This window comes from Astatotilapia calliptera, chromosome 11, assembly GCF_964374335.1.
Source record: "Astatotilapia calliptera chromosome 11, fAstCal68.1, whole genome shotgun sequence".
In the NCBI taxonomy this organism is placed as follows: Eukaryota; Metazoa; Chordata; class Actinopteri; order Cichliformes; family Cichlidae; genus Astatotilapia; species Astatotilapia calliptera.
The window spans coordinates 23,767,657-23,789,824 of record NC_137432.1 but is presented as its reverse complement, the minus strand read 5'-3'; the positions used below and the strand labels follow the sequence as shown (position 1 = coordinate 23,789,824).

Below are 22,168 nucleotides of genomic sequence, written 5' to 3'. Positions count from 1 at the left end.
ACACTCGTGCTTTTCCTAATAGGAGAACACGGCTGTGAAAAAATGACCTTTTGTGTGTGTGACGGTGACCAGAACAAAGGATTTGAGATTTTACAGGCATATGCTGTGGAAATGTACCCACCCTGCAATGCAAAACTACTTTTATAGGTGATATAGCTAGTTTGTGGTGGCATATGTGCTGGCTCTTTTTGATAAGTTTATTAGGCTTAGATTGGCTGTAATAACCTCTAAAAGGTGAATTTATGGCTTTGTTTCTGAGATTATCTTATAGGATGCCAGAGCACAAATCACATCACACCCAAAGGTCATGATATGAATCCTTAAGTGATATTATGTGGATTTTAAAAATCCAATCCCAGATCGATATAAGCCGCCTCGTTTGCTCCCCTGTGGGCGCATTATCACGGGTGTGTTTTGATACTATGAGGCTGTGGTGAATGATCAAGCCGGACCATGACAATGCGCGCCGTGCGAGGCTGACGTAGGCTGGCGGAGGAGAAAAACACAGACACCCTCCAACACCGTGAGATGGAGGGAGGAGGAGCAGGTAGAGGGTAGGAAATATATAAATATAACGTCAGAAATAGAGGATGGTTGTTTTCAGCGGTGCTTGTGACCGAGGCAGAGCAGAAATGGATGCGCAGCGAGAGGCGGCCTGAGGATGCACAATAGAGCATCTCACACACTGTGTTTAATTGCGGATTAGAGCGGAGGGGAAGAGGAGGGGGAGGGGGAGAGCACAACAAGGAAGGCAAGGAGACGCTCTTTATTATTAGGAGAAAGCGGAGAGGAGGAGGGGGAGACGGAGACAGCGTGAGCCCGGAGACGGCACAGACCGTGGCGGGGGGACGGGAGAGAGGACACCGACGCTGACAGTCGGCAGCGGCGCTCGGATGCTGTTGTTGTTGTTGCTGCGGACGCGGCGACGATGCGGCCACACTGCTGGGTGATGGTAGCGTTGGCGGGGATCATGTCGTACTTCAGCCCAGAGAGAGCCCTCGGAGCACCGCAGAGGGAAGGTGAGCGGAGTCGGAGAAGGAGGAGGTTTGAAAAGCTGTCAGGGATGCTGGAGAAAGGAGAAGAGGATTTTGGGGGGGGGGGGGTGGTATAGTCATTTATGAAAAGGCCTCTGCACACTGAGGTGAATATTGCATTATCAGCCAGTTAGGCTGAGACATAATGCGAATTATTAGTGCTGGCTGACCTAATCACAACAGGAGCGAGGCCGACTGGGTGATGGGTTGGGTACCGTATTTGCATGCAATGATGAAAATATTTCGGGCCTCACATCGATGCCTTTTTAAAAACAACATGTACTGTATGCACAGCAGGGCTAAAATCGTCGATCAGTGCTGGATATTTAGTCTAAAAATAGCCTCCACTTGGCTCTTGAGACTATTTAGCCCAATAACCACTGCTGGCATCTTTACTTTTTGCCGTAAATTTGAATATGCCTTGTTCGCTGAGAGCTGGCAGACTGTTGTGTTTGTGTAATGTGTGCAGTCATTGTATTGTGGTGTATTGTTTTGATAGAAGCTGTTGGCACAGAGGCTGGTGGAAAAGGCCCTGTGCTGGGTTCCTATTTATATGCAGTGTCTGTCTGGACATCTGTCTAGGGAAAGATGAAAGAATAGCACTGCTCAGGAATTGTGCATCAGGATTTGTGCCACTACTTGTGCTGCTGGTGCATGTTTTTAGGAGGGGGGGGGGGGGGGGGGGGGGCGAGAGGGTCATTCAGACTTTACAATGCTCCACTGCTCTGCAGATGTGATTTGAGGCTTATATGACCAATAATTAGCTATCTTTCCCTTTTCTTGGATTATCAGTTTGGTGCAATCCAGAGTGACAGTTTTCTTTTATTAGCCACAGATTGGGCCACAGCAGCTTTCACTTCAGTACAGAGCTGGTTTTATATGCTGGGCACATCTTCACTTACCTTTTCTCTGGCTGCTTCTGCACTATGTTGCAACTTTATGTTGAGCACAAAAATAAAATAAAATAAAAGTTGATAAAAGTCTACATTAGGTGCTGTGCAGAAGTCACAGAAACAAAATATTATTTCATTTCCTAGATTAAAAAAAAAGTTTTAGTTTTTTTGTCGAGTGTTGATCCTGTTCTTACAATATTTATCAAGCTGTTCAATTATTAAATATACTTTAACATTTATGCATGCAGTGTTTACAATATCATGACCATGTTGTGTTGAGGAATGTACTTTGGGATTTTTATGAGGGACACAGACAATCACACTGTGATATCTTCAGACTGCACATATAAAAATAAACAGCAATTTATCTGCCAGTTATAGTTACAGTATCAAGGTTTATATGTGCCTCCTTTCCCCTATTATATTTTGTATTATATCTCTTAATTTTTTCTTATGATCATAGTTGTATATCTGCTTTTGACTGCCTTATTTACACAGAAAAGATGTAATTTAATTATTAATGGTTACATTTCATGTACAGTTTAAGCGTGAGTTTGACACCTCGTGACTGTTTCAAGGTGTCATTGTTCCTCTTTTTTGGTCATCTGTCAATGGTAATAAAATGTTTTGGCTGCAGAAGTGAAATGAAACCTATAAACAATACCTGAAGGGTATTTAACCACGCTGCCCTGCCCCTTTTCTTTTCTGCAGATGGTTCACTTCCCACACTCGACTACATTGAGGTACAAAAATCAAATGTCCCGACCCCTCCCTCTCTCACCTGAGTAGTAAACCTTCCTGATTTGAGTAATTCTTCTCCAATTTCTGATCCCTTCCCGAGTTAGCGCTCCTTTTTTTTACCTAAATGACAACTCCAGCCACCCACCTCCCCTGCTTCTTAACTGTGTTTCCTGAGTGGAATGCCATTTCTGATATTTCCCCCCTTCCCCCCAAGCTTTTCTCCTTACTGGAATGGTATACTCTCCCAAATTTTAATTCCAGTCTCTATTTTCTTTTTACTGACTCAGACAATGTGTTCTTTAATCTTCAACTTAGTTTGTTTTCCTGCTTATTTCTCCCCAACTCCCTGATGCAAACCGTCCATTGGGGTTCTCCACTGTGTCTCAGGCCTGCTTCTAAGAAAACGCTCCAATGGTTTTTCTGCTAAACACAACACCTATGTAACAAGATTTCACACCTTTCTGCTTCAGTGAAGTCTCTCTTTTTTTTTCTTTTTTCACTGACTCAGACCTAGCATTGCTCCCCTTGTAGAAGCACAAATCCCCTGAATTTCTACATTAAACCTGTCCTCCGTTGTATTTTTCTTCCTGTCGTCCTCTCAGTTTCTCAGTCCAGGGCTGCATCCCTCTCTCCTCCACCCTACGTCGTCATCCTCATCTCTTGCTCGGGGCTTGTCTCTTTTGTTCTGCTGCTCCTCACCTGCCTGTGCTGTAAGAGGGGAGGAGTGGGGTTCAATGTAAGTCTTCAACATGTAAGAGATCTATTCACCTCTCTCTGCTTTCTTTTGCTTCTTTTCTTTGTTTTTTAATGCGTTTTGTGCTTGTCTGCATGCTTTTATATGTGTCTGACTTGGTAAACTGCACAAGTATTTGATTTCGAAGTGTGAACAGTCAGTAACTCCAACTTAATGAAGCAGAAGGGGTCAATAATCATCTCTCGGTCTAATTTTAACTTAGTGTTTTTGTTCAGCTGGCAGACAGAGTACCATTTGTTCAGAATGAATGATTTTTCATTGTCTGTCCTTGGTGGTTACTGCTAAACTCAGCTTTATTATTAAGTGGAATAATACGTTTTATTTTATATTCATAGCTATTACAGCTTAGTGATTTTTTTATGTGCTGCTGTGGTTCAACCAGGAGTTCGATAACGCAGATGGGGAGGAGTGCTCTGGAGGCTCCAGTCCCATCCAGGAGGACAGCCTGTCATCATGTCCCTCCCTCCCTGAGGTCTACACCTTGCCAGTCAGAGACCGCCCCAGCTGCCCCTCCCTGCAGGATGGAGCAGGTAAAAACCTAAAGTGCCTCTCACTTTGCTCAAACTCTTATTGAGCTTCCTACCGCTCAAAATAAAGATGAAATCCTGCACTAAACTCCCTCAGGATCTGTTGCCTGAATCACTGATGCGGATCCACTAAAGGTCTCAAACTGAGTGCACAACCAGAAGGATTGGACTCCCTACTGAACCTCAGTGAAGTGGAAACTATGATTTGTGACAATTTTGCATCAGGGCTGTAATCAGGACACAGGCAGGGATGTGTGGAGTTTATGTATTTGGTTCAATTCAGTTTTATTTATGTAGCACTGCAATATAACCTGCAAACGTATTCAAACTATACAGTAAAGTGTCATGAGTTTTGCTATTTAGTGGTCTCACTGACCGCTCACAGCACTTTACACTGCAGGCCACACTTATAGTGCACACAGTTCTATTCTATGCACATAAGAGCTTTATCTACCTTACACTCACACCTTTGGACTTTTAAAAAAATCATCAATTAACCTAACTGTAGACTGTGGAAGGATGCCAGAGTAGCTGGAGAAAACCCTCGCAGGCACAGGGAGACCATGCAAACTCAACATTATAATGAGAGACTCTGACTTCCTTTGAGCAAGCTTTCTTGAGTTGTATGTTTGAACTCTGATGGTACAGATTCTGATGATGAAAGTTTTCAAAAAGTAGAGAAATATTTCTCTCTGCTTAATTCAGGTTAAAAAGCTGAATGTATGAGCATGAACAATAATCAAGTTTATTGTGGAAACATTGAACTCTCTCTGCACGATGGCATGAGCTGATGATTGTTTTCATTATTGATTAAGTTTCTATAAAATCACAAGAAAAAAAAGGAACAAAAATCTGTTAAAGTTTCTTAAAGTGATGTCGTGAAATTTGTGGTTTTGCTTTATCAACACTCCAAAACATGAAATTATTCATTTTTGCTGTAAAATGAGAAGGAACAAATCCTTACATTTGAGAAGCTGGAATGAGAGATGTTTTGACCTGGAATAACAGCTTAAGCAGTCAACTGATTATCAAAGTGGCGGCAGATTATGTTCATTGATCATCGCAGTTCAGATTGCACATGCACAGCAGGAAAACACAACATGGAAAACCAGGGAAAAATACAGCGAGAGTAGATTTCTCAGTGAGTTAAAATTTTGTCCATGACTCTGAATTTTCCAGCTAGATACATTTTTATATGATTTCGTATATGTTTAAAACATGGTTGGGGTGGATATGTCATATTTATGTGTTGCTACAGGGCAGAATCTGAGTGTTTTTGTTCTGTTAATAAATTGTACATCTGAAAGAACATCAACTGCTGACGTCTGTGTGACCCTAATCTGTTTTTATTTCTGTTTTTTTTGTAGATCCCAAATCTCAGTGCTTCAAAAGGCACGCTTTAAACTATCTCCAGGAGATAGGAAATGGCTGGTTTGGAAAGGTAAGGAAATCTGAAATATAACCATCCCAAATCATTGGTTGTCTTTAAAACAGCATCCCCTGCTTTAATTCTGTCTAACAAACAGATTACAGATGCTAACTCAAAGTAGTTCTTTTAGTACCCGTCTCTTCCTGTGGGAATTTTCCATGTTATTGTCCATCGATCTCTTCTAGGTGATTCTGGCTGAAGTGCTGTGTGACTGCAGCTCCTCGCAGGCTGTGGTGAAGGAGCTGCGTGTCAGTGCCAGCCCTCTGGAGCAGAGGAAGTTCTTGGCTGAGTCTGAGCCATACAGGTGGGAGAAACTGCTTAAATTTTGGTAGCCATATTGCAGCCTTTGAGTGAGATTCTGTAAAATTTGCATAACAGTAACCACTGGAGCCACAAGAGGCAGGTATGGAGAAATAATAAATGTAGGATATTGAATCAGGTGTGACTCTCTTATACTTGCCAGGACTGCACAGACTCCTGTGAAAACTTAAGCGTAACACTACTGTTTCCATTCGACTTAAGAAGCAGCCAGGTACTGCTTGACTAACTGATCATCAGCAAGTGTGAGGAACTGTATAAAATCAAAGGTTTTGGTGGTTTACTGGTTTAGAGCATTCAGTTGTGTATTAACGCAATGCTACATTCTGAAAGGTCTGACCTTGGTTAGACCTTGGTCTGACAAGGCTACATCTCAGTCTCTATAAGCCTCAGTTAGCATTTTCATGCCAGTACAATTAGAAAAAGGCTTAAAAACTATGACTTGTTTGGAAGGATTGCCAGAAGAAAGCATCTTCTCTCTAAAAAGTTGCAAATTGCATCTGAAAAACCACAAGATTTCTGGAAAGATGTCCATTGGGTAGTCAAGACCAAAGTAAAGATGCTTGGAATAATGTACAATACCACATTTCAAGAAAACTAAACGCAGCATATCAGCACAAACACTTCATACCACTGGTGGATTGGTAATAATTTGGGCACCTTGCACACATTGAGTCAACTATGAACTCTGTATACTAAAGCACTGTAGAGTCAAATGTGAGGCCATCTGTCAGCTAAAACTTGGTCCAAATTGTGCATCGATGCCAAGCACAGGAGCAAATCTGAGAAAGAAAAGAGTCAGTGTTGCAATCAAAGTCAAATCTGAAATGCAACTCAGTGAGCTGAAGCAGTGTTGCAAAGAAGCGTGGGTCATAATTCCTCAACAACAATGTGAGAGCTGGATAAAGTCATACAGAAAGTTAAACTGCTTCAAGTCGATGCTCCTAAAGGTGGTTCTACAGCCTGCTGAATCATGTGGTGTGTTTAGGTGAAAGTCATGTCTTTTGTTACGTGACTTTATGTTCGGTTTCAGTGTGTTTGTGCAGTTTTGTGATATTTTGGCTTGAATGATTGAGGATTCATTGGTTTGTATGTGAGTGTCTGGTCCTGTGGATCGGTTTGTGCTGTGATTGGTGTGTTACTACTGAGTTTTTAAGGGTGCACTTACAGCTATAGCATATATACTCAGATTCACTAAGGCTTGTCTGCTAGCTCTGCATGGTTTGCATTTGTGATGTGAATCATTTATAATTCATGTGATGAAAAGAACAAAAGATTTATTTTACTAATAGAACTATTCGTATAATTAATGTGAAGATTTTTAGTCACTTAAAGAAATATAAGTAGATAATGGTGACAGCCCTGATTAGCCTGTGTGGTCTGAGATGGAACTGAATTCCAGTGTTCAGGATCATCTAGCTAAGTTTTGCTCACTTTAAGTCTCACTGTTAAGCATTTAAAGGCAGCGTATAAACATTTATCTATCTTCTGTCTGTTCCTGCGTCCCTCTTATGTTTCCATTCAGGAGCCTTAAACATCCCAACATCCTTCAGTGTTTGGGGCAGTGCAGTGAGAGCATCCCCTTCCTCCTGGTTATGGAGTTCTGTCAGCTGGTAAGTAACTGAACATAAAAGGAGGCGGATGAACTAATAATAGGAATCACACAAATGAAAGGTGCATATTTTTAGTTTAGTATAGCGTGCAATGTTTTTGTTGTGCTATGCTTGGGGTTTTTTAGATAATTTGTGCACAAATTGGTTATGGTATATCGGTGATGTCAGTGAGAAACACATGAGAAATCACAGTCGAGCTGCATCGATAAGATCTTTACATCTTATTTTAATTTCATATAATTTGAGGCAAAATTGTTTTTTACAGTTATCGATGCTCCGCTGTCACTAAAATCTGTTTTGCGTCGATACAATCAATTTGTTTTCCTTCTCTCGGGCGGTTTAATCACCAGCTGATTAAGAAAACCATATGAGCAGACTTCCAGGCCAAACAAAGATACAAGCAGATCAATTACAGCAACACAGTGAGAGGAGCCACACAGCACTGGAGTCCTCACTGACTGCAGTTACCCTCTTTGATAAAGTCTCCTATTGTCCTTTCCTTGCAGATATTTTTCATCCCTTTATGTTGTCCCCATTTTATTTCCTTGCTCTTCCAGGAGCACAAATGACTAACACAAAGGCTGCCAGCTCATTACTAATTCCCCTGCTGCTTTTGAGGCGCTGTGATGTAAAACACCTAAAAAAAAAAGGGGGGGGGGTATTTGCTGCAGAAGTAAAATATATCTTCTTTGCCTACATGATGGTCCTGCAGGTTTTATCTCTGTTTCAGGAGAAGGAAGAACACTCTGTATGCACTTCACTCAGCCATATTTTTCAATCCACTGTTTATATGTTGTTGTGATGTACAACGTAGGGTGACTTGAAGCGGTATCTGCGAGCCCAGCGTAAGTCAGATGGGATGACTCCAGACCTGCTGACCCGGGACCTCTTAACCCTTCAGAGAATGGCTTTTGAGATCACCTCGGGTCTGCTCCATCTTCACGAAAACAACTACATCCACAGGTCAGTTGTCGCTTTCACTTCCACTGTTGCCACGCCTCCAAACGTGAGGATCTCTGCTGAGGGTAGCTGCTTGTTTTCTCCCTGCAGTGATCTGGCTTTAAGAAACTGTCTTCTGACCTCAGACCTCACTGTCAGGATAGGGGACTATGGCCTCTCGCATAACCATTATAAGGTCAGGATTTTTTTTTCCTCTGAAAAATGAAATCCAAAGTCAATTCAGTCAAATCCATAATAATTTCTGTGGCGTGTCTTTATGAAGGAGGACTATTACCTAACTCCAGACAAACTATGGATCCCTTTGCGCTGGATTGCTCCTGAGCTGCTGGAGGAGTACAGAGGATCTCTCATTGTTACGGACCAAACCAAGACCAGCAATGTGTGGTATGTTTTAAAGCTGCTCTGTGTTAACACCACTGGGAACAGATCTGAATTAACGAGTTAAGCCGATAAGGCTGGTGATAAAATATTGATGAAAACACAAAGGTTTTTTTAATCTGGGGTCCAATTTGAAGCTACTCTTAAATCTTTTCCTACCACCATTCATTCCTTTAATCAGCGTGGCTCAGGTTAAATCAGATTAAAAGCAACTTAAATGATGCTCTCTGGATGGACAACAAAGAAAATCTAATTTCTCCTAACAGCTGTGCAGAGATTAAATGAGGATTGAGTGCGTGGACAGTCGGCTATGTGAACATAATCTGAAATGCTCTTTCTACAGTCTCAGTTATATTACAATATGATACAAATGCAGCTTGTTGTGGATCCATAAAAGAAAATAGTTCCTACATAAAACTGCTGTTTGTGTTATGATTTGTGGGAACACCAAACTAAAGAGCAGTATGATCTCACATTTGCTGGAGTAGAGTCCAGCTCAGTTTGTCAGCAGTCTTAAAGCTGTAGCCAAGCCCGGTGATGCCAGAAGGAGTGCTGAAGAAATGAGAGCAAATCCTTTAAGCTCTAATATTACAACCTTCCCTTTCATGTGCTTTTTTAAACGAACCAACAAGAAAACAACCTCCTAACAAAACACACGAGTGGAGCAAAAATACCTAGGAGTATTTATTCTTTTTTATTCTTTCTGAAAAAACATAGTTTTTCTTAAAAAATGGAACAAAACAATTCACATAACAGTTTTTATTCTCCTCGGTTAGAAAGTCAAACCTCTGTGGGTGTTGGAGTAAAAGTGTTATATAACAACAAACCTCAGAGATTTCTTTTGAAGATTCACCCCTTTTCACTTCTCCAACTCATTTTTTCCTCTCAGGTCTTTGGGGGTGGTGATATGGGAGCTGTTTGAGTTTGGCTCTCAGCCCCACAGACACCTGAGTGATGAAGAGGTGCTGACCTTTGTCATTAGGGAGCGACAGATCACGCTTGCCCAGCCTAGACTGAAGCTCTCCCATGCAGACTACTGGTCAGTACTTATCCACTAATTAGACTGCATCGATCCGAGCACAAACTGTGTCTCTCCAAACTTAGATCCTCTTGTTTTTCTCCCTTGTCTGCAGGTATGAGATCATGCAGTCCTGCTGGCTACCTCCGTCGCAGCGCCCTTCAGTAGCTGAGATATTCCTCCTTCTCTCCTCCCTCTTGGCTGCTGAGCGAGGAATAGCGAGGGGGAGTGTTGGGGAAGAGGATGAAGAGGACGAGGAGTATGAGGAGGGAAGAAGAAGGAGAGGGGAGAGCGAGGAGTCATTTGAAAGACGCTGGGACTTACTCCGTCCACCTGCCTTTCAGACTGCAGCAAACGAGCGCCAAAGGGAGAGGGATTACGCCAGGGAAGACAGAGACAACTCCTACCCTCTACTGGACCCTGTGGGGAACTGTATTACCCCATCCACCTCTGAACTGGATGACATCCTGACAGTCACCGAAACTAGCAAAGGCTTGAACTTTGAGTATTTCTGGGAGAAGGCTCATGCCAGACGAGGCTACAAACCTCTTCCTCCTCCTCAGCCAATCCCTACTGTGAACAATAACCATAGACAGTCTTTGGACACTCCTACTGTCGTCCCAGTGATAAGCGCCCGTAGCCCATCCCTCGCCAGCGAGTACTATATCAGACTAGAGGAGCACACTCCCCAAGACAAGTCGCCGTCTCTCAAAGGGAAGGTACATTCCTCTTTCCGCTCAGATTGCCCTGGAGACATGGAGCTCATGGAGATCCGCAGCGGGATGCTGGGCAAAGAGCGAGTCCCTTATTGTTCATCTGACAAGTGCGGAAAGGGCCTCCAGACCGTCCGATCGAGCGAGGTTCAAGTCCAGTTGCCCAACACAGGCGTGGCTGAATTCAGAGACACTTCGAGCAGAGTGACTGACTTTTCCATAGTTGATTTAGGCGATGACGATGAAGTGGAGAAGAAAAAGAGCAGTAAGGCGGATAAAAAATCCACAAGCTCTCAAGCTCCCATCCTCCCTCCCAAGCCTCGTTCTATGTCCATGTCATCAGTCAATCCTCTTCACTCGCGCCCTCTTCCCGCCCCTCCACTCAGATATAGAGGACTGCCCCACTACACTATCAGCGGAAAAATTGAGACAGACCCCCATCACATAAGCACCTGCCCACCATCTACCTTTGATCACCTCGGGCTTCACCGAGCCCGACAGACTCTTCCCCCCTCCCCGTCCCTATCGCCCTCGCTTCCCCCATCGAGCCATCCAATTTACCCTCAACCTCCTCAAATGTGTCCTCCTCCTCTTCCTCCCCACTCCAAACCACAAAGGAATTGCCCCCTCTACAACACAGGGGACATTCACTTGAGATATAATAAGCCCCAGATGCAGAGATCCAACAGAGACCCGCTAACCTGTGATTTGTCCGATAGAGAGAGCATGCTGCACACTTATAAGGAGACTTCTCACTTGCGTGCAAAAGACTTTGACTCTCCCGTACGTCGAGAAAACCCTTTGCGCCCTATTTATCGAAATTTACCCCGCCCTGAGCTCACAAAACCCCAAATTGACAGACAGTCTTCATCGAGTCCGACTTACTCAGATGAGGATGACTCTCCTTTCATGTCTCCCGAGAGACCTGGCTGTGGAACGACTGTCACTCATTCCAGTCTATCTGAAGATGCAGACCCCGCCACTACAGAGCTCTTCTCCAGGGGAATGAAGAGGACTCAGTCACGCCTTGACACCATCCTGCCTGCAATTTGGAAGGAAGATGCTGAGCAGCAGGCAGAACGTGTCGCTGCAGCCAAGAAATCCCCCATGCATCTGTTTCTGACGGAGATATCTAGTGTGACAGAGTTGAGTGAGTCCAGGTCGGAGGGCTCATATGCAGCGGAGAAGGAGGAGAAAAGAGAAGGAGAGAGATGGGGGAACTTTCTGCTGCCCAACAGAGGCATGCGCCGCTCCCAGTCGCTGATCACAGAGCTGGGATCAGCAGGACAGTCATGGGGACCAGAGAAACATGTCAGCAGTGCAGAAGCTGAGGAGGAGGATGCTGTCACTAAAGAGTCATTCCAGAGGGATCTTTTTCTCACAGAGATTGACACAGGAAATATGGAGGCGGACATAGAAGGCCTACCAGGAATCGATCCAGTAAAATACCTCTATCCTGCAGGATCCAGACTGAGGCCCTATGTCTGCGCCCCAGGCCTCCCCTCATACACTGAGGCAGAGGAAGCCTACTCCAAAGGCATACGGAGATCCCGCTCTCTCCTGTCTGAGATCACAACGGAAAAGCACGATTCTGAAATACATTTTACCGAGAAGGAGCCGCGGAGAACTGAAATCACCAGAGAGGAGTTCCTGAAAGAGATCCAATCAGCAGAAACCTTTCTGACCGAAATCATATCGAGACAAAATGCAGCCGCACATAGGAAGGAAGCAGATTCATCTTACTCCCCTACTCCAGTGTCCCCTGAATATGAGTCCATCTGCATTGACCCAAACTCAGCTCAGACCATCAGATTCCAGTCAGAAAGCTCCATACGAGCAGCCAACAAGGGCAAAGATGATACACAGACTGAAGCCATCTATGCCCAAGTGACCAAGCGTGCTAAGAAGAGTGAGATCAAAGTTTCCTTGAAACCTGACATCCCTATTCTTCACATTGGTTCAAACAAACCGGACAGCCAAGTAAATAATGCTGACCACTGCCAGTCCGGTGAGTTTGTGTTTTCTGAAATCATGCCTAAAAATGGTTTACTACATAACCAAACACCCGCGTCTCAGAGAGAAGAGGAGGAGTGTTCGGACGGCCCTGCCTTACCTGCCAGAGGAGAGCAAACAGATCTGCCAGAGCACTTTCCCCCTGGATCCACAGAGAACGTTCAGGAAGTCAACACTGTGAACCTGCGTGAGAGCCAATCACTCACTACAAAGGAAGCTGTTATAAGCAATGGCGAGATAACAGAAGATGACCTACAGACGCACAGTCCTTTGAGGGGGGATCAAACAGACGTGATTTCTCATGATCCTGAGAAAACAGCTGATTTGGAGAACTCTAAAAACTTAGATTCTCTCGTTAATGAAAGTTTTGCAGAAGCGGAAATGGAAAATTCACTTCAGCACAAAGACGAGCGTCACACTGCCCAGAAGGTGCCCACTCCCGCAGCCACTCCTACCACGCCAGACTGGGACCCTTCCTCCGATTTTTCACTCGTCACCCCCACCGACTCAGTCCTATCACCTTTGACTTCCAGCTCGGCCGACTGCCTCACGCCTAGTGACTCATGGACGGGAGGTGGCGGAGGAGGTGGAGGAGGAGTGGGAAGCGGCGGATGGCGGGCTCTGGGAAATGAAACACCACATCGAGACTCTGCATATTTCTCAGACAGCGACTGGGAGGGTGACGGGATGAACAGGAGGAGCAGCAGCGATGGACTTGTTGCCTCCAGGCCTGGCAGCGGGAGAGGAGGTGATCGGGGAATACTGACAGGGATAGAGGAGAAAACCGAAGAGGAGGGTGAGACTGGAGAAAAGAGTCCATTAAGAAATAGTACCCACATGTCAGATAGGACAACGGAAACTGGAGAAGGGAGGACTATTGAGAGTTGTGAAGAGAAGGGTGTACTGTATCCTGAAAATTACTCGATCCCTAATTTAGGAAATGACAAAGATATTCTAAACAAAGCGCTGGGATCTGCTCAGAGAGACGATTCTGGCATTTTCCATAACGAGAGCAAAAAGTCAGCCCTGCTGTGCGATGATCCACAGAACAAGGACTGTGTGGACTTAATTGATAAGTTGTTTTCAAAATTAGATGATGAGCCACTTAAAGGGCTTTCACACAGCAGTGGGTACATGATAGACAGCCATTACACAGATGGCATAATTTCTCAGATAGCAGACTGCAAATACCAGGACTTTGAAGAGAGTGACTTAAATCTATATTCCAAGAGTCCCACTGAGACAAATAGCTTGATCGAGTATAAATCTGGCAGCAACTCAAAGAGTTGCATGTTTGGACCAAACAACAAAGATTATAAAAATGTTACAGAGACAGATAACGATCTCAGTCAGCTCAGTTCTCCCACGTCTGGGAATGAAGCTGTGGACTCTGCAGCACCATCCCAAGTTGACAGCACCATCGAGTCCAGATTACCTAAACTTTGTGATATTCAAACGAACAGCGTTATACTTGGAGATGAAAACCTGCCAAATGACGATGGGAAGGCTGCTGATGCAAAAGCGAGCGGTCCGACGTGTCTTTGGGCTGAAGAGCCTGAGAAATGTGGAGAGAGGCCCTGTGTGGACCACAATGAGCTGGGCTTGAGAAACCTTCGCTACTCAGATGGCGAGGAGGAGAGCGGGATCACAGCAGAGACAGAGGAACAGAAGGCTGCTGCAGAGCTGAGTATCGCTGTGAAGGAGAGGCCACCCCTCAGGGGAGCAGCAAGTGGCATGAACTCTGCTAACGATGTGGATAACAACTCCTGCGAGGGTCTAAATGCGACAGCTAAAGAGTTATGGAGTGCTCTGGAGGAGGATGAAGACAGACCAGGATCTGGGGCGCTTAGGGGCGAGTTTGACTGCTACCGCTTTTCACAACTAAGGGACTTGCGCTTGTGGCCAGATGAGAATGACCAGTGGGCCTCCCCAGAGAAGAGGTGTCAGGGAGTCGACTTGAGATCTGAATTTTTCTCCGGGTTCGGGAATAAGGCGTGGGAGGTGGGTGAGAGGCTTGTTGTAGGTCAGGAATATTGGGAGACCGAAGAAAATGATGAACTGGCAGGAAGTGAACCTCACCCTGCTGTCTTGGAGGGCTGTGAGGAAACTTGGAACAATGAAACCCAAGGGCTAAGCGGCAATCTTTGCATTAAGGAAATGTGGGACACAAAAGACAGAGAAAGCCAACAGACGATAGCAGACATACAGCAAGAGGAAAACATTGAGAACCTGGGGGAAATTGACAGCATTAAGAAAGACATAAAAAGTGACATTTTGCATGTGGAAGTAGAGAATATAGAAATACCAGAGGAAGAGACCTTGGAGGAAGGACAGAGGCAGAATGCATCATGCACAGAGGCAGCCAGGGACAGGGAGGGTCGGCTAGACTCCACAGAGACGGCACAAAATCAAGATTTTAACACATGGCCCCAGAATCAACTCTGTAACAGAGTGGAGGAGGCGATGTCGGCTGTGCACGCTGACAGAGAGGCAGGCTCCAATTTAGAAAACTGTTTCAGCCACACTTTGGAAACCAAAAGCTCAGATATAACCATCTGCATCGCCGAAGCTCCTCATGTGACGTTTTCAGAACTGGAAAATTTTAAATTGGGCTTCAATTCGGAAGCAGAAACGAGACCGTGTTTTGCCAGGCAATACATAGAAGAAGGAATAAACCCTATAAAAGTGGAAGAGGATTACAGAGATGTGCCCCTGCCAGCTAATACCAGTGATCTTGATGCAAAGGAGGAGATAGATCAGTCATATCCACAAGAGATTGACAATTTCAGCTCAGTAGATTTTCCGAGTCCTCCACCGAGCATAGACCTTGATATGCAAGATGATAAACTGGAGAGTTTAGACGACTCTTTTCCTAGTCCACCGCCATCCGTCATAGAGGGAGAGGACTTTATTAGTCACATTAATCTAGAAGACTTTATTACCAGTACTGAGACAGAGCAGCTTATTTCCGCAGCACACAACACAGATGTTCCAGAGACACCTCTGCAAGAATTGCCACCTGCTACAACTCAAAGTAAAGGGATCTCTGCCAATCTCACCCTCCCCTCTGTGCATATAACACTGAGCGATGAGAGCAACCTGACATCCAGCATAGAAAGCAAGGATGGTCATAATAACCTGCCCCAGAAATCATCCCCCATAATGCCTTCTGCACCTCATGGTCCCCTGAACAACCTCCCACAGCTGTTGATTTCTGAGTGGAAGGACTTGGATGAGGAGCCTCTGGAGGACTTTGAAAAACTGGAACAACTGTGCTACATATCTGGCGATGAAGAGGAAACTCTGGGGGACCTTTTCTTGGGCAACCTGGAGCTTCTGGAGTCTTTAAAGAAAGCACCTGATCACAAAGTTAGCAGTGGTGACGGTCATACAGTCAGCAAGACATGCGACTCCTCTATACCCGAGGGTAGCAGGGTGGATTTAAAGGAGGACGAGATGTCTGATGACTCTGACAAACTGGAATCTGTACAACCGACGATCCTGGATTCCCAGAACAGTCTGCCGCCTCAGGACGAGAGGAGCGACGGACAGAGATCACCGGGTCAAATTTCTGATGTCAAGGACCAGCGGTCTCTGAACAAGATGACAACCAAGAACGGCCTCATGATGCAGGTCAGCATGATTTCTTGTGGTTTGCTGTGCGTGTGAGCGGTGCTCCTTGAGTTTGCTCGTGCTCTTTACTGCTTTGCTTTGTTGCTCCAGGTGTGTGAGGAGAGGCTGCAGTTCTCACTCAGTGAAAATGTGAAGACAAATGTGCTTTGGGGGACGACTGTTAAAGACACCGCCATGCTCCGGACATGGGGGGAGGAAGTCACAGGGAGCAGCGGTGATCTGGTCACTGTGAAAGAACAAAGAGAGGATGAGAGGTATGGATGCTGCAGAATTAAAACACTGGCTTCAGATTATTCTGTTTGATGCATCCTGTATTTCTGGAGGAAATAGATCCAATAAAATATATTCACACAGAGTTCAAATTACTTGTTTTGTATTTTTACTGTTTTCAGTTCAAGTAAACTCAAAGACAAGATTTAATTCAACTAGATGGACGTGACAAGATGAACTGTTGTTTTATTATTAATATTCTGGTGAAATATTCCTCTTTCTTTCGTTCTTCCTTCCTTCCTTCAGTCAAGAGGAGCAGGAAGCTGTCCCTGCCATTGAGCCCCCCATCGAGTCTGATGAACCTAAAGCTGAGCCGCTCACTGTGATCGAACAACCTGAGGTCCCATTACCTCAGCTTACTGCAAACCAAGCGATGAAAGGTATCAGCGTCTTCCACGTTTTACAAGTACTTATCAATTATCCCTGATTATACTGGGATATCGCTGAAAAACATTTAGCATACAAGTAATTTTTGACTGTCTAAGCTAAGTACACCTCTCTAAGCCTTTTTATTTGTTTTCTTCTCCTTTGATTTGGGCTTCCACTTCTTTTAACCCCACAGATCCAAACCTTCTCCCAGATAAAAAATTGTGGGCATTTTCAGACTAATAGGTTAACAGATTAAATAAATCTAGATGTGATACGTCAGTCTTATTTTACAGAATTTAATTTTCTCTACTTCAAATAGAATATTTGTGCTAACTTTGGCAGATATTTACTTCATTGCTTTTGTAATCAAATTTGTGAGTAGGTTTGCTTCTAACATTTCTTTTCTGCTCTCGCTTTGATAGCAAAGCTAGCTCGCCTCTCGCTCACCCTCCCACCTCTTGCTCTGAGTCTTCCCCTCACCACTACTGGAAAAGGAGGATTTGGAGACGGGGCCATCGGAAACCGGATTGGAAGACGAAGAGGTCTTTCGTCTGGGAGCGACCCCGATGAGGAGGAGGAGGATGAGCAGGAGGACGAAAGCTCCCGGAGGGTGATTGTAGTCACAGAAACGGACGTGGACAAACGTGTTGGGCTCCGCAGTCTGCTGAAATCACCCAAGGAGCCAATGGACAGAGAGAAGGACAGAGGAAGAAATGTGTCCTTTTTTGATGATGTCACAATCTATCTTTTTGATCAGGTACGTCTCCTTTATTCGTTCACTTTTTTATGACGGGTTCTTTTGGAATAAACCTGACTATTTCTTTCATCCCAACAGGAAACTCCAACTAATGAGTTGAGCAATTCAACTCCCACAACTCCAACTGCGGTGTCTATCAAAAGCACCAAGTTGGATTTGCATGGTAAGTTAATCATTTTCTTTCAGTCATGACGAGATGCAGAATAAAGAAGGTCAATTTTAAGTTGCAGTAGCAGTGTTGTCCTGTAGGTCAACATGTCTCAGGTCTAATTGTGAGAAGACGATTAGAGCAGAGGAGCAACACTTGAAGCCTAATCGGAGCTCATGTGTACATCCAGAGATATTATTCAGAGCAAATGGTACTTAAATAAATCTGAAGTTTATTGGGGATTTACATGACAGTAAAAGGGGTTATAGGACATTCATGGCTAAAAGATGATCCTAGTATTAAAATGAAGTATCAAAAAATAAGTCATTTTTTATGCTATAGCTTGTTTTGACCAGCCACTGATCCCAAATGCTAAAATGACAAAGTTTTCCTTACATTAAGTTTTCCCACATAATTTAACAAAACGTGTATGCTATTGTTGCTCAAAGATATAAAAGCAGATTTTGAATGGACTGCACATACTGACAATAATTTTGGTTGCACTGCAGTTTGCAACTGCTGTTGTCCTTAGTGTCAGCAGTGCTTTCTGATCTAGCTGGCTGGCAGCATCTAACCAATCAGTAAAGAACATCAAATGTGTTCAACACAGAGCCAACTTATAATATGAGCTTGTCAGTTTCTTCAGAGGTGAATCAGTCACCTCCCAAACACACCCAGGTCCATTATGACCACTTATCCTAGGAAAGTGTACTGGAACACTGGAAGAAGTAATACTATGTTAGTTTAAATGTGAGCCTCTGTTCATACTCACATTTGTGTTCCCAGAAAATGTTTATTTCTTTAAATTAATTAATTAATTAATTCGATGACTGAATATTTATAAAAAGCCTCAGCTGTTCTGTAGGGTGTTTGTTGCTTATGCTGGTCAAGTTTATTATAGCTAACTAAACCTAAAGATAAAAACTGGAACTAGATATGAAAAAAAAAAAACAATTAAGTCAAACAATTTTGTGAACTTGGAAAACTAACTAAATTAAAAAAAATTATAGAGGAAATTGTCTTAATTTTGCCATTTGTCACTTTGGCAAAGTTTGTTATTACACACTGCCTGGTGAGGCTTTTTTGTAAGCTGCTTTCAAAAAATATTTATATTGTATTATCTGTACTGACTTTCCTAAATCTTGCCTCTGGAACTTGGTATAAATACAATAATAATAATAATAATAATAATAATAAGAAAGACTAAAACTAATGCTGGAACTAATAAAAACTAAACTTAAACAAGCAAGCTCACTCTGGCAAAAAAACAACAACCTCTAAACGACATAAAATGAAAGCTAAAGAGAAAATACAAAACTAATAATTACCGATGCTGATGTTAGCTGTCAGTGCAGCGCACCACACAGCTGTTACCATAACTGCTGGCTTGTTGGACTCTACGTGCATCAATGTCTGCTGCTTCTTACACAGGGATTCAGTCTCCTCCTTGAGCTGCCTAATGATGTAACAAAATGTGACAGCCACTAGCACATTCCCAGCTAAAATGGAAAACCTCAGTTCAGCCCTCTCCTCTGCAAATATGGAGCCAGAGTTAATCTTCTATAATTATGTCCCGGGATGCTGTGACATGTTGAACTGAGCAGGGATGTTAATCCCGCGCTCAACAATGCAAGCCCGAGTCATGTTTCTCTGCACATTTTCAGCTGCTCTCGCTACTTTCCACTCTCCATCTCATGCACTCAACGCCCTTTTTCACAGACTAATGAAAGTTGGGGCTCAGAGTTTCCTTTCGAGTTGTGTCACATACAGAAAAGGCAAAATTAGATTCCTTAATGATCTTTCAGGCCTTTCAAGACTTCAAAGTTTTGAAAGAGGTCCGTGTTACTTTTGAGTTATTTTAAGCTAAGACTGTGTCGCCTCAGTGTGGTTGTTGACTGATAATCTATATCTTAATAGATATAGATTATCAGCTGATTTTCTCCCCTGTGCTTGGTACTGTTTTTTTCTTGTGCATCTTATAAGTGAGTAAACATGTGTCCCAGTCACAGATGGATCATCATTCTTCTCCTCAAGGTCACACTGGTAATTTTACAGGTACTTTTTCTCAGCATAACCTTCAAGCAGGTAAAGCTCGCCCTGATGTACTGAATGATATTGATAATATCAGATTCTCAAAGTTGATGCACAAAACGACAAAGACAGAACTTGGTGGTAAATGGATTGGTACTTCGAGCACCTTCTACTCACGTTTGAGCACTCAAAGCAAGTCTCATTCAAACAGCCTGTTTATACCTTATACATTCACACACTCACATCAATGCACTGGGGGCAACTCAGGGTTCAGTGTCTTGTCCAAGGATGCTTTGACACATGGCACAAGAGGAGCCAGGGATTGATCCTTGATTGGTAGACGACCAGCACCACCTCTTGAGAATAAACGAAGTGGTAGCTTGAAACATCGCTTTGTCAGACATGCTTCATATCGCTTGTATCCTGTTAGATGATGATGATAATGAGGATCTTATTAGTTGTGATGATGGAGGGAGTGGTCCTGTGGTCCTTCCGAATCTGCCATAAAAAGCAATATTTTCATTGCTTTTTATGGCAGAATTAGGTAGTTCTAGTCCTCCAAGTTTGACAGTTTGCAAACTTCTTTGACTTCTTAGTGGATTCTGATTTGTTGTGCAATGGAGCTAACAAACGATCAGTAATTGTTTCAGTTGTGATTGTGAACCGGGTTAATGTTTTGGTTTAATTCCAATAAAAAGACTTTCCTTTAACTTTCCCTTACAGTCAAACACATGCTTATTGTCTGGGAACATCCTGTCCCTTTTGGGCTTCCATACATATGCCTGGTGCACTTGTTCTGGTTTTAATACCAGCACAGTCGTGATGCTAATGTTGTTTTTTGTCTCTTTTAGGGCCAAAAAGCAAAGAATCGAAAAGGAAAGAGGATTTATCAGTCAAACCAAGGTCGCCTGTCGGGGTAAATTCAGTGACTTCATCGCGCTTCACTGTCAGCCCGGCTGACGACCCACACCTGGTGTGATGTTGCACATCATCCTGGAAACACTTTAGAGCTCAACCCTCTCGGACTGGCCCGTGAATTAACCCAACAACCAGCCATTCGCCCAGAGGATATTTTTTTATTGAAGAGGCAACTGAAAGAAGAGACTTCGATTCTAAAAGCTGGAAACATTCCAGGTTTTACTAGTGACGGGATTTTGTACGACTGGGGGTTGCTGAGCTCCGGCCTGCCACTGTTTACAGAGATTATACATAGCCTTTGGCTGCAGAAATCTTTGGAAAAGGCAGCATATGCTAGGCGAAGAGGAGCCGGGAGCTTTGTAAAATCTGAAACAGATTCGACAGCTATGCAGTGGGAGTCTTGCTGTGTACCAGCTTACCTTCTCTTTTTCTGCTTTGTTTTGTTTTGCCCTGGGAGTGCGGGGAATGCACTTTCTTTAGTCATTCGTCTGTCTATGTAAACGCTTGGATCCCGGTCCTCTCTTTATTAAGGACATTTTTCATTGCAGTCAGTCAGTTGTTCTTGTAAGCAGCAGTTTGAAACAGAAATTGCTTGACTCCTGTATTTGACAATACTCCTCAGCATTTGTACAAACATCATAATACAAGTGTATACAGTATCATTTTAGAGCTGTTTACTTTTAGATGTATTCTTAGACTGCACGAAAAATGAAACAAGCAGTTTATTTTTACTTTTATTTCTGAAAAGCTTTAATTTCTATATTTATTTCTATGTTATTTTACTTATTTATGTAAAGTCAGTTTCCATGCAATATCTTAATTATTTATTTAATCTATTAAGTTATGTATTTATTTGCGTTGGTGCAATTGCATATATGAACTTAACTATAATTTGTTTGGGACAGAAATGCATCTAGATCTATAACTTCTCCAAGATCTTCATAACAAATAAATCAAAATATTTTCCCAAACGTCTTAATTGCTAAACAAAAAAAAGTATTTTGTATAATTTTACTTGTTAATATATGCCAATATGTATGGAACAACGTCCTGTAATGTTTCATTATTTTCCGATGTCTATGAATTTTTAGCTGTCTCGTCATTCTTTTATCTTAATTAATGACAGTTAATGTAGCTTAGCATGAAAAATTGAAGCCTTTCATTAGTAAATAACTCCCATTTGTTTGTGTATCTGTTAATTTATTCCATTTTCTACTAATAACAGTCCATCATGCAGTCGAGATCCAACTAGTCAATTTGTTTAGTCTGTTTAAATGTTGGTTTAAACTTGTATTGTTTAAAGAATGGTTTTCAGGGGGCAATGTATAAACAAGGGGGAAATAAAAACTATGAAATGTGAACCTCTCATTTGAACTGTGTCGTATAAATAAGCTCGATTGTTGCTTTTATTTCATTCATGACCAAAAAAAGTTGCACTCATATCCAGATACATGCCTGTCAATGAGGGCTAAGTTACAAACTATTGAAATACTAGAAATTTTTCTTAGACACGTATGGGCCGTAAGAGCAAGTTCTATATTGTAAATCAATTAACAATGCTTCAGAAGGCACTGACATCACAGATACAGTTAGTGAAAATTAGATGGATTGCTCCAGCTGTCTGTGCTGGGAAAACATGTCAGCCAGCACA

The 22,168-nt window shown here is 43.1% G+C and overlaps 1 protein-coding gene across 3 annotated transcripts; it reads left to right on the top strand.

The window, feature by feature from the left end:
• The first annotated feature begins 511 nt into the window (after positions 1-511).
• On the top strand, positions 512-21,878 carry lmtk3 (lemur tyrosine kinase 3). Of its 3 annotated transcripts, XM_080308339.1 has the most exons (17): positions 512-1,019; positions 2,639-2,670; positions 3,271-3,404; positions 3,805-3,952; positions 5,317-5,390; positions 5,564-5,682; positions 7,222-7,309; positions 8,124-8,272; positions 8,360-8,444; positions 8,532-8,653; positions 9,537-9,686; positions 9,781-16,024; positions 16,115-16,278; positions 16,541-16,674; positions 17,086-17,420; positions 17,499-17,583; positions 20,451-21,878. In XM_080308339.1, the coding sequence occupies exons 7-17, from the start codon at positions 7,292-7,294 to the stop codon at positions 20,576-20,578; spliced, it is 7,614 nt and encodes a 2,537-aa protein (XP_080164465.1). In that variant the 5' UTR covers positions 512-1,019; positions 2,639-2,670; positions 3,271-3,404; positions 3,805-3,952; positions 5,317-5,390; positions 5,564-5,682; positions 7,222-7,291; the 3' UTR covers positions 20,579-21,878. The 3 variants fall into 3 exon arrangements, with proteins under 3 accessions (XP_080164465.1, XP_026040100.2, XP_026040099.2); XM_026184315.2 differs by lacking the exon at positions 2,639-2,670; XM_026184314.2 differs by lacking the exon at positions 2,639-2,670 and having other exon boundaries at positions 3,271-3,419.
• Positions 21,879-22,168: the final 290 nt, after the last annotated feature.